Source organism: Archocentrus centrarchus, chromosome 2 (assembly GCF_007364275.1).
Source record: "Archocentrus centrarchus isolate MPI-CPG fArcCen1 chromosome 2, fArcCen1, whole genome shotgun sequence".
Taxonomy (NCBI): Eukaryota; Metazoa; Chordata; class Actinopteri; order Cichliformes; family Cichlidae; genus Archocentrus; species Archocentrus centrarchus.
Window position 1 is genome coordinate 20,865,604 of NC_044347.1, and position 13,328 is coordinate 20,878,931.

At 40.0% G+C, this 13,328-nt stretch overlaps 1 protein-coding gene across 1 annotated transcript in view; it reads right to left on the minus strand.

The window, feature by feature from the left end:
• Positions 1 to 8,920, minus strand: part of mcf2la (mcf.2 cell line derived transforming sequence-like a) — a 50,864-nt gene extending 41,944 nt beyond the window's left edge. Inside the window, exons 1-2 of the mRNA XM_030748913.1 lie at positions 8,886 to 8,920; positions 8,673 to 8,784 (exon numbers count right to left, since the gene is read on the minus strand). Coding sequence (XP_030604773.1) covers positions 8,673 to 8,739 — 67 coding nt within the window. The 5' untranslated portion in view covers positions 8,740 to 8,784; positions 8,886 to 8,920. The remainder of the gene's footprint in view (positions 1 to 8,672; positions 8,785 to 8,885) is intronic.
• Positions 8,921 to 13,328: the final 4,408 nt, after the last annotated feature.

Consider the following 13,328-nt stretch of genomic DNA (forward strand, 5'->3'; position numbering starts at 1 on the left):
AGCACATGATGACATTTATCACATGCTTCTCGCCTTTGAAAGTGTCGCATCATCATAAAGCAGCAGCAGCCAAATCAAATTTAAATTGGGTTATTTTCAGGACTTCCTTTCTCAAGTTAGGGTTTAGAAAGAATAACAGCATGTAAAATATGATCGACATAAATTGAAAATGGGTCTACTTTGGAAGGGGCATCTGTGTGCATGGGATGCAGAGCAGACAGTGTGTGCATATGGGTTGTAAAGGAAGCCTAGTGTGTGTGTGCATTAGGGAAGCGGTGCAGACAGCTAGAATAACTTACAGCTTGATTATTTTTTTAAACTTTCCCCTCCAACATCTGTGCCTAAAACGACAGAACGCTATTGACTCCTTCCGCTCCGAGATCAAACACTATAGGCCGGCAGCAGCATAAACAGGAAGACGCCAATTGTGAAATGACTCATAGGTTTAAACAAGAAGCGGAGGCTGAGCCGGGAAACGAAAAGGTGCGAATGCATGTATAGTTTGACCCCCACAATCTAACAGTCACTTAACAGTTTATTAAAGAGGCAGCCCTTGAAACCGGGTGCAATGTCTGAAAATGGTTATAGAAAAGCAAAGCAAACAAAATTGTGACAAATTCAGTTTGAAAAATAAAGAAAATTTAGGGATCATCTTCATTCAGTTTGTCTCTCATCTTATTTTCTTTATGTAAAAACAATCAAATGTCCATGAGACTCCTCTTCCTCCTCCACTCTCTAAATCACAATGTCCTGTTGCCGTCTCTCCATACAGTGGACAGGTTTGCTCCTTAATGACAGAGAGCAGGCTGTGTGGCACGGTTACAGGGTGAGCAACGATCAGGTTGGTGGCCTTTTCTGAGCAGCAATTTCAGTTTTCATGCTTCATTATTTTTGTAGCTGAAGACTGCTCTGTGGTAATAGTTCATTCATAAATTGGCCACGTGCATGAGACCCACATTGTGGAATTTAAGGGGTCACAAAATCTGTCAGTTTTACAAGTGTTAGAATACATTCTCTGAGGCCGTGGACGATGGCTGCAAATAAAAATATGAATTTCTGAAAATTTTATTTTGGGAAAGCGAGGCAGAACACCATCACGAATTTTGGATGTATTACACTTTGGGGCTATCACACTGAACTCACATTTATAAATCACACTTTTTGCCATTTTCAAGCTCTACGATTTTTAGAAGCTGTCATCTGACTTGAGTAGTTTGATGCTATAAAGTACAACTCATATATGAGAATCTGTGTAACACATTTCAGCTGCCTTGCTTTGAAACTGTTCTTTCTACTGGACTAAATATGGCAGTGCAGGCTGTACTATCACTATCATTTTCAAGCAAATTCAAGCTCTAAGAATTGCAGCTACACTTCTGAAATTCCATATTCCTGACGTCATTGTCAGGAATATAGCAGATATTCAGCCTAAAAAATGCAAATGACACAAAGCTGCTCAACTTGAAAATGCTCGTAACTTCATCACACACAAAAAAAACTTTTTTTTTTTCAGGGAAATCAGAGATGGAGATAGGAATTTTTCTTAAATTTGATAAACAGATACAGAGTAATCCTACAAAACGGGACTGTGTTGATTTCATATGTATGGACCCTCTAAGTGGGCCAGTTGCTGCAACAGCTGAATTTCCAAGAGGGTCTTATCTTACTACACTATTTATATATCTATTAGATCAATTCTGTAGAACATGATGTACTGTAACACTGCCAGGTTCATTTAATCAATTAATCATTCATATGATTATATTTTATGGAGCCCACCCCCGGCAGATATTACTGGCTCACCACAGATATCATTCTGCATAGTATAACTTTTTCATGCAGACAAATCAACTTAGGATAATGAAAATGGAGTCACTCCATAGTTTGTGAAGCAGGGCAGCTGCAGATCCATTTTTTAATCGTACTCTTTGCACTGTCTGCAGAGCAGCATCACAGCTGAGCAGCCAGTGACTGAATCAAGTGAGCCAACTATGTTCTCTAGCTAAGAAGCTTCAAAATGTCAACAGACATCCATAAAACTAATCAATACTGTTGTCCAGAGTACAACAAAAACATGCCGCCTCAAATAATTTAAAATACTGTAGCTTCTAATGCGCGCAGTATTGCACCAAAAGAAAAACGTAACTTTAAGAAATGTTATTACAAATGAGAACTTGAAGGAAATTAATATAAATGGGGAAAAGCACCTGATGATGAAGGAGGATCCGATCTCAGTTGTTTATCAGATGTTAAAGTAAAAAGAAACAAAACTTATTGGAAAAATAAAAAAGGGGAAACGGGCTGCACGCTCATGAAAGAGGAAGTTTTGCCACTTCAGGGGAAAACCAGTCTTTGTTATGATGGGTGATCATTCAGCAAAAAACCACAAAAAGTAATAAGGAAAACAGCTGATCATTAAAAAAAACAAAAAACATGAGATCTTGGGGGCAACCACCTACTACCCTTTAATATATGCAGATATATTATATATAGTCATATATAGAAATATGACTTGTTGTGGCTGCAATGAAGAGGAAAACAGGATCAAGAGGAAAATCGCAGCACTGGCTTTGTGACACAGCATTTCAAGAATAGCGCTTACTAAAAATACACATATCAAAATGGACCAAAATAGACTTGAAATATCACTGAAAGGCACAGATCTAACAAAAAAATATCAAAAGCTGCACGCTACCCACATGCACACATGCTGGATGGACACACACACACACACGTCTTTCAGGTACTAATGCCAACTTAATGAACCACCTTGAGTAAATAAGGATGTAGCAGTATACCATATAACACTCTGCCACATGTACTTCCTCAAACAAGGACCTACAAGAGCTATTTAACATCTTCATTCTGCTCTTTCACACTGTTTCCATAAAACCAAGTGCCTGGTTATATGGATGAAGAACAGATGTTCTACACCTGGTGGGAATTTAGGTTATTTAATGCTAAAGCAAGGCATAAACAAATAGTAGGACATTTCTGAGGAATAGAAGACGTAGCATTTAACAGAAAATGAATCATTTGCAAGGAAGCAGCAAATTTACCTGTAATACACCTGCAGTACAAAAGCCTCATACCTGGGTGCTACAGTTAGTCTACTTCTGATGTTCTAAACCAACTTTTTCCAAGATTAACATAGTAAAATTTACAAAACCAAACAATGGCAGACACAAAGACCCAATTTTAGCTTAAAACAAAAATCTGTCACATCATGACTCCAGGTTCCAGTCTCCCATGAGCTCAGTGACATGAAGCAGAACGCCTTAAATCTCACAGAAACATCGCTGAGAAACTCACAGTGCAGCCGTTGACAGCAGCTGCTGTATCTGTAGTAGCTCTCCATCTCCTCCAGTGAAATAGAGACAAATATCTCTCCCCCAGATTTCTGTTTCCCTGTGCATTCCTCCATCCCGTCCCCCTGTCCATTCTCCTCTTCCTCCCTTAGCGCCTTCATCTCCACAGGTAGAGAGCAGAGTATCACTTGCCTCATTCTGCTCTCCTGTATTTTCAGACCCTCCCTGTCTCTTGGATACGCACATCGGTCAATATTTCTTGAGTGACTACACCACTCCTGTTTCTACAACCCCTCCCTCCTCCTGAGAAAGTCTGTGTACTTACAGGCTTGGTAAAAGGAAAAGTGCGCCCTCTTTAAATTCTAAGGTTTACATAATGAAAATAATCTGATCCTCGGGAAGTCTTAGAATTAGGTAAACAAGACCTGAGATGAAAAACAACATGACATATTACACCATGCCTTTATTTATTTTACAAAAATTAATCCAAATTGCAGAAGCAATGTGCGGAAAAACTAAGTACACCCTTACTACTTCCATAGGAATTAAGAGGGTATATAGCAGCCAGGTGCTGCTAAACAAATGAACCAGATTAATTGATCATCAGTAAGTATGAGTACCTCTCTGAAAGCAGAAGTTAGTGTGTTAAATGTTAAAGATTGTGACAGCACTAGTAGTTTGGAAGGGTTGCCAGGAGAAAGCCTCTTCTCCTTAAAAAGAACATGGCAACACAGCTCAGGTTTTCCATCTGAACAAACTAGAAGACTTCTGGAACAAGGTCCTTTGGACAGGTGAGACCAAAGTGGAGATGTGTGGCCATAATGCACAGCGCCACGTTGAGAGAAAACCAAAACACAGCATCTCAGCACAAACACCTCATACCAGCTGTCAACCACAGTGGTGGAGGGGGGTGATGATTTGAGCTTACTTTGCAGCCACAGGACCTGACACCTTGCAGTCACTGAGTTGACCCTGAACTCCTCTGTGTACCAAAGTATTCTAGAGTCTGACAGCTAAAGCCTGGTCGAAACTGCATCATGCAACAGGGCAATGACCCCAAGCACAGCAGCAAATCTACAACAGAATGACTGAAAAACAAAAAGAATGGAAGCGCTGCAATGACCCAGTCAGAGTCCAGACTTTAACTCCTGTCATGGTGGGACCTTAAGAGAGCTGTGCATAAACAAATGCCTGCAAACATCAATGAACTGAAGCAATGTTGTAAAGAAGAGTGGGCGAAAATTTCTCAACACTGAGACACTGATAAAGTCAGACAAGTTGCTTCAAGTTTTTGCTGCTAAAGGTGGTTGAAAGCTCAAACTCTAAATTAAAACTCTAATCAAACTGCTAGAAACCACAGCTATTATCTGAGAAAGATCCTCCATTTCTAGCCAGGTTTTTCTTTAACTGTGACCCTGAAATGACCTCTTGACTACAGAAAGTGTTCAAAACTTTAGAGAAACTAAGAAATATTTTTACACTAAGGCAGCACTCACCGGTCTGTGTGGACTTATGATTCTGCTTCCTTACTGCTGGTTGGCGGCGACAGCAGAGGATAGAAGCCATAGTGAATACAGCGGCTCTAATCTGTTCCTTTGACTTTGCCTTCTCCTTTTAAACCACACATTTCTGCTGTTAGTGTATTCAGACCTAAGGTCAATTAGCCACTCACGGGCTAGATCACGTAATCAGTTACCAAGGTCAAAATGCCAAAGAGCACTGCATTCAAGAGCATGCATTAAAGTCGCAGCTAGTGTCCCTGCAGGTCATCATTTTGTAAAGTGTGCCATGTTTGTTTTCAGCCGTGGACTTGCTGTAAACTAAACAGGAGGGTTCTTCTGTTATGTGTGAATAAGGAGGAGGGAAAAACAAGAGGGAATCTCCCCGTGGTGATAGGAAATCCTGTCCTGTCATCCTGCCACACTGATTTAAGTAGCAGAGACTGAACCACTGAACAATATACATAGTACATCCATTTAATATGAAACTGAGAAAACACTAATCAAATATACACAGCCATACCTTTACAATCAGCGCACACACGCTCTAACACTAACCTCTCCTCCAGGTCGGCTGATGGCTCAGATTGCGGTGAGTTTGTCGGGTCAGCACGCTGATGGATACAGACAGACGGTGGAGCAGTTCATTCAACACGTCTTGGCTCTCTTCAATCATCTCCGAAAGAGACATCTTTCCTTCAGAATACAGTTCATGCTATATTTCTGAGCTTTTTTGTGAAGCCTCTTTAAAGCTGCCTTCCTCTTCCTCTTCCTCTCCTCGATTAGGCTGCAGAATGTGTGATTATTTATCTCACTTCAAGTCTGGGCTGTGTTTATCACAGGAAAAGAGGGGTGGAGGGTGGGCTAGGGCATAAAAATCCCTCTACGGCTAATTGTACTGGCTCGGCAGTGTGCGCACGTGTGCGATATATCACAATCTGGGGCTGCCACTGGATCTTGCTGTGTGAAGATAAAAGTATTCATTTACTGCACATATCTGTGCATAAATAGGAAATGAGTAGCGAGTTTGCTTTATGAGTGTTCTCCAGTGTTTTCCACCACTTCTACCCAACAAAAAACTGCCAGGTCACACAACCAAAAGAAGGATGTGCAAATACACAGATTAAGACTAAACTCCCACATATTTTAATTTTCTTAACTAAATTCCTCAACTGTTCACTTCTGAGAAGTAGGCAGCTCAGACAATGGGAGCTTCTGACTGTGGCACCAGTGGGTACTGGTGATAGGGAACAAAACTAAAATTACACTGGTGCCATCTGCAAAGATCTCCACCGCCTTTAGAGTATCGCATTAGCTTTATTTCACTTAATACATCATCACACAATCACACAAGCATTCCCAATATAAAGTACAAAGGCAGCAAGCAGAGGTGGTCATGCACTTTTCATTATGTGGCATTCTGCAAAATTAGATTTATTAATGAATCAAGTAGCAATCCAAAAGATCAAAACCTATGCCTCCGACTGAAAGTGTCTGCAAACGTAATCACGCTGCCAACAAACTGAATTATCCCGGCTTATTCTGGGTAAAGCCCATTGTCCAACTTAGTGCTCCTGGAAACTGTGGGACAATTACTTGTTGTAATATTTAGCAATGTTACAACCTTTTATGCCCTTATTGTGTAATTTCAAAAGACAGGAGCACAGTATTTAACCTGCAGCAAAGGGACTAAGAGTCTATCTAGCTCAAGTAGTTTAGTCCAAATGGATAAACATAGAGGACTTATTATCCAGTAGAAGAAGCTAGAAAATCTTTATATTGGTGGCCATGCTGAGACCAGGATCTACACTGGGTTGGCACAGAAACTGATGTCTCCTTGGTGGCAAATAGCTGTAGCCCAACAGTACTGTTTTTTATTTGTCTTAGGATGACGTGAGGGGCTGCACCAAGACCCAGTATATAAGATAAATAAATATAATTTTGCACAGTCCAAGTATTAAACTAGAGACCTGTAGAGCTCTGCTGTCAAATGTTTTACTTGTACAATACGTGATATATTGGAACGGAAACTAATTTGGCTGTAAGTCAACCATCATGGAGCTGATATTTGTGAAAGAAAGAAAGGAAGAAAGAAAGAAAGGAAGAAAAGTGAAAACTTCAAAAAAATCTGTCTAGCACATTTTGTAGACCTTTGCCCAAAGAATACTGATACTAAGTTTCAGAAGAATTGGCCAAAAAGATGAAGGAGAAGTAGCCACTGAAATAAAACATCAATCTACAGTACAGCTTGTAAATTTTTTTTAATTCGTGAAAAATATTAAAGTCAGAAATCTGAAATTCATCTGCAGTATTTTGTATAGATTTGCCTAATGAATACTTGTAGCAAGTTTCAAAAGATTCAGCAAATAAATAAGGAAGTAGTCGTTGAAGTTAAACATGAATGTAATGTTCATCTGCAAAATGTCAAAAACCCCTACTAAATGCCTGCTGTAAAGTGTTGGAAATTGAATAATAGAACATCTATCATGCACATCAATATTTAAAGATTTTAAAAGATTAATCTACTCCATTATACAGCCCGCACCCAAAAAGTACACCGACCTTATGATGTAAGATGGGGAAATACTGTTTGTTTTTCTGTAAAATTCCCAAAAACTTACACAGTACATAAAATTCCTTACAATGTAATTATTTCTTCTTTCATGTAAAATACATGAAATTTTGCACTACTTAATATTACTCATGCACTCTGCTTACACACTACTTACATTTACATACAGCATAATTATTTCTTTGTTTTTTTGGAAAAACCTGACTTGTTACCCCCTTATTCTAGTGGACCTATCTTTATGTTTACCTACAAATATTATTTATTTATTTATTGCCTCTATTTCATTGTTGAAAATTTATTATGTTTCTCAAAACAGGTCTCTCTGACAAATGAGACACTGAGTCTCAACGGGACTACTTGTATGATTAAAAAGGTTAAAAATCCATCCCTCCATCTTTTTACACTCATCCTTTTTTTTTTAAGGGTCGTGGGGGCGCTGGAGCCTATCCCAGCATCATAGGTTGAGAGGCAGGGTACACCCTGGACAGGTCACGCAGCTAACACATGGAGAGACAGACAATCATTCACACTCACATTGGTGAGTCTTTATAAAATGATCTTATCTAATATCATTCAAGCAAATTATGTCACCACACTCTGGTATTTTTGCTCATCTGCAGAAAATCCTGCCAAACACTGTAATACAATTCAAAGTAGACTGTAGAGTGACTCATTAAATATAGTCTATCGGGGCTGAATTGCAGTACTCTTCCTTTGGTGGAAGCGCCTAAATCCTTTTTTTTTTTTTTTAAACCACGCGATTTGTTTCATCAATTTATAAGAATATTAATTTGATCATATTCATCTGGTCTAATGAAATGCCCACTGCATAAGCATGTGAAATTGGTAGCTGTAATTTGTGAGACGAGACACTGGCACCAGTTGAAGTCCTGCTGTTCAGAATTCATTAAGGTTGGCAGTGACGTTTGTGTACATATTTGAGAACACATTTAGAAAAAGACACAGAATGTTCTCGGTCTAAAACCTTATATGTATGGGACAGAAAAAGCTAACTTAAATACCCGGAGAAGTCTGTAAAGATGTGTCAGCAACCATCTGCACCCTCACCCCCAACAGCTCTGACCCACAGAGAGTAAGACTGAGTAAAGTAAAAGTATTTGACTCTGTGAAAAGAATCGAATGCTCCCAGACTGTGACCCAAACCACAGATGAGATGAGAGACATGATAAGCGGCATTAAATGAAATTTACACATAAAAGGAAATGAGACACTGGACAGACACCTTCTGGCAACGCGGTGCGACAGCGTGTCGAATAATGCGGGGCTCCTTACCGCTGATTGTCGACAGGACCTCCACAGCTTGTTCTATGTCTTCTGGCGCAGACGTCTCTTGTCCCATCCTTACCCTCGGCAGACTGTCCTCCTCACATGCACGTCAGTGCTTCTAAAAGGGCACAGACTCAGAACATTACCACAAAAGTGATGAGCAAATCTGCAGCTTAAAAAACAAAACAAAAACACAACAATAATGAACCATGAGCATACTTCAGCAGCAGTTCAGGTGAAACAACAGAGCAGAAATAATGAAAACAGAAACCAGCTGATGCGCCAACCATTTAATTTGGTCAGCAGAAAGGGAGGGGAGGAAGGAAGAGACACCCAGGCCACAAGGCAGTTTTGAAATTGTGTAACACATGCCTCCGTGTACCAAACACACGCTTCTGTCCTCGCTGGTGTTAATGACATTACCGCTGCTAATTTTATCTTATCATTAAGGTGCGCTGTACAATGAACAGTTTATCTTAGCATTTGTGGTCAGCTTAGGTCGCCCTGTTTATACATCATAACAGACTCAATTTTGGGGGGGCTTTTCGGCACAGTGTGTTCATGCTACAGTCTGAAACTGACAGCACAGTTCTGTGGAAAGCCCAGCCAGCAATTGCCTTTCCTGGATCGACAGCTCCAGTGATCTGTGCCAGGATCTGCTGAGATCCAAGCTAAAAGCATAGTCAGCAGATTATACCCAAATATGGTTTCAGCCCAAGTGGCGAGTTTCAGTTATATCAAGTGAGAGACAAGGTCAGAATTTCAGGCTGTTTTCTGGCAGGTGAGATGTACATTAAAGCAACACAGAGTCTCCTCTCTCTTACACACACACACACACACACACACACACAAAACTCCGATGACTTCTGGTAGAACAATCAAAGCAAATTTGGCCAATTCCCTCTCCAATTTCCAGCCCCCCCGACAAAGGCTCTTTTCATTGCTTTGACAATAGAGCAGCATGCTCTTAGTCATATGGAGTGAGATCTTGTGACGTGGTAATATGCCAGGCTAAATAAAGACAGGCAAGTTCCACATGCAATACAATGTGACACTTTTTACGAGTTCACAGGCATGACCTGGGGGGGTGGGGGGATGTCCGGAGCTTGTGGAAATGAAGGAATCAACAGTTTTTAAGTGCTTATGTGTTTTCTGAAGAAAACTCACTTTCAGTTTCGCTTTACAACCATGGCAAATATTTGTCTTCAGACCGAAAACAAAACAAAACAAAAAACTGTACAAAAAATCTGTACACCTGTGTGCAAAGGGGGGGGGGGGGGGGGGGGGGTAGACACGTTATGGAAATAAATAAATCAGATTACAAGACACGTAAATACAGTCCAAAAATGGTTCACAAAACATCTTTGTGAGGACACAAATTTGATGTAGTTAGCCCCTGGGTGAGTTGTATGTATGGTGCTGGATTTTTAAAAATACCTTTTAACCTGTACAGTACTGTGTCTTGAGCCACCATTTATTTCTTTATGAAAATTTAAAATAGGCTACTTAAATATTTACAAATATACATGGAAATACGGAATATAAGGCAAAAACAGTTTGCACAATTCTAATGAGCTCAAAAGGCTGCTAGTAACAAAGTGGCTAAGTATTTCATTTAAAATTGGTTCTTTGCAGTTAGGTGTGGACACAATACTGGTTATTCTATTGAGCTAGGCACCTTTCTCATGCATGAATGATTCATGGGTCAGCGTTGAGTGGCTTAACAAACAACAAAAGCCTTCCTCTGAAAATGCTCAGGTACAAGGACTGGACTGAAAATGAGTGAAAAAGCAGCCAATGTCCAAAGAAACACTCTGAAAGATCTTCAGAAAACCTGAAGAACTATTGCTCAAGAGCAGTTTTTTTTAAATTACAAAGTCTGGCTACTCAGAAACAAACGATACAGAATCCAGGGGTGGTTAAAGACTTTGGCACTGTACTGGGCAACCATGATTTACTTTTAATTACCATATCAGAGCACAATGGGAGGTCGTTGGTGGCCATATACTATTTGACATTTCTTTAAAATGGAAAGCTCTGGGTAACGATGTTATACTTGTTTAATTGTTTAGACGCTTCAATACTAAAAAGTTATTTTCTCTTCTTTCACGCCTCCAAACGCCCTTAAGTTTGTCCAGCAGCACACTTGATATGAGCAGGAGTCAACCCATGCAGACCCACAAAAAATTAAATCTGAACTTTCAACACACTGGGAGTTGTACTCACATTATGTGTAAATTGGTCACTCAGTGCGTGCCGAATTGTGTGTCTCAAAGTGATGATTAAGAGTGTCCGAGAAATCAAGTCTGCGGGGTGCGCACTTCTTGGAAGTAGGCATGCCAAACGTTAGCTCCCACATGAACGATTGAATTTGTCCTACCGACAGTGATGCGCTGCCTCCGTGCGTCCCGATAGGAAACTACAGTGATGTACACTAAGACTAACAGCTTTGACTTAAAACACGAAGCAGATGTGTTAATGATGCGTACTGTGAATGTTATGTGGGGGTCTACCTGCACGTTGGCAAGCCGGTAGCTCCGCCCACTCGCAACCAATTAACTGGACCCGGATCTATGACCCAATCCAGCGCTGCCTCCTCTTCCAATTACTTTTTCATCTTCATCCTGCAGCAGATTAAACTGTCTGTATGTCCGTGGCCTTTTCTACAGCCCTGCTCTCTGTATTTAAAAAAATAAATAAATTATATATATATATATATATATATATATATATATATATATATATATATATATATATATATATATATATATATATATATATATATATATATATATATATATATTCTTTTTTTTTTTTAAAGCTTTTTAATTGGAAAAATAGGCTGTAACTGTTAAACTGAATGAAGGTTTCCTGCCATTTGTGGTAATAGGTTTCCAAGGTGGCTGTGCAAGCTGAGATTTTTAATGTGCTGTCCAAAGTATTTCTCACTTTCACTCACAGCTGTGTCTACTTCTTAGTCTTCGTGAGCTGGGCTCGAAGTATGTACCTCCCGACGTGAGATTCTAGGCACATGAAACATTTCCATTCCTTTACTCCACCAGCTGCTTTGGCAGGATTTGCGCAAGTGTCCTACCCTGTAGCTCACCAACAAAAAAGGACACAATGTGACATCTAGTGGTGGAATAATTCAGTGCAAAAGCCCCAAAACATATTTTGCAGGTTCTCTGTTGGACTTAAACAAGGGTCTGAACTCACATAGGCCTTAAGGCAAATAAAATTAAAAAGATACACAATTGGTAACATACTTTACATTACATACATTATAACTTCTACATTTAATACTTTATGTGTGAAATATTTAAATAAATTATTATTTCTCAAAAATATTTTGAAAGGATGATATGTTTGCTAAATGAAAGGTGCACAAGAGAGGTGAAGAAGAGAGTGCAGGCAGGGTGGAGCGGGTGTAGATGGGTGTCAGGGGTGATTCTTGACAGAAGGATAGCAGCAATCGTAAAAGGGAAGGTTTGCAAGACGGTAGTGAGACCTGCCACGATTTACGGTTTGGAGACAGCGGCACTGAGAAAAAGACAGGAGGCTGAGCTGGAGGTGACAGAGTTAGAGATGTTTTTCACAGATGGACAGGATTACAAATGAGTGTATCAGAGGGACAGTTCAGGTTGAGCAGTTTGGAGACAAAGTTAAAGACACAAGATAGATGTTTGGACATGTGCAGAGTAGGGATGGTGAATATATTGGACAAACGATGTTGAAGATGGAGCTCCCAGGCAGGAGGAAAAGAGTGAAGGAGGGCATGCAGAGAGCTGGTGTGACAGAGAGGGAAGCTAGGGATAGGGTGAGATGGAAGCAGATGATCCACTGAGGTGACCCCTAAAGGGAGGAGCCATAAGAAGAAGAACAAGATCCAGAGGAGAGGAGAAACTGAATGTTTTTGGCTATAGTACAGCGTAGTTCATGGAGGATAACGTGGTCTGGAGAATGGGTGACAGCTTCAAATATGTAACGTTGCAACTGCACAATATTCATAAATGAACATTTGAGTGTTTTGGGTGTAAACCTCAGAAGTTTAGGGTCACTGCTGTAATTTCTTGATTTTCATTCAAAACGGGATTCATTACAGGCTGCAAAGTGAACTGGAAATATAGTCAAGACCATGTAAAAAATGAGTTTTATTTCTATAATTTCAACTTTAAGCGTTTCTTTTATCAGACAGCCTTGCAGACCCTTATTTTTGGTGTAGACATCTCACAGCAGCCTTCCCGAAGACCCTCCAATAAGTTAAATTGTTTGATATGTACTCCTTACAGATGGTCAGGCTGTGCCTAAAACAGCTCATCAGGGTTGACATCCAGTTGGAAGTTGTGCTTTGGGCTGTCGTCCTGCTGCAGGATTAGTTCCAAACAAGCAACGTCCACAGGGTGTGATATATACAAAATGGAGTGATAGTCTTTTTTTTGCTTAAGATCCCTTTAATCCCAGACAAATCTCCCACATTATCACCAGCAAAGCACCCCAAGCCATTCAGTTTCTGCTTGAAAGGTTTCATCAAGCACTCCTCTAGCATCTTTTTTCATCATATGTCTCTCAGATATTTGATCAGGACACCTAAAAGTGAAATTTATCTGTCTGTAGCACTTTTTTTTTTTTTTCAAATCTTATTCTGTCCAGTGTGTGCGCTTG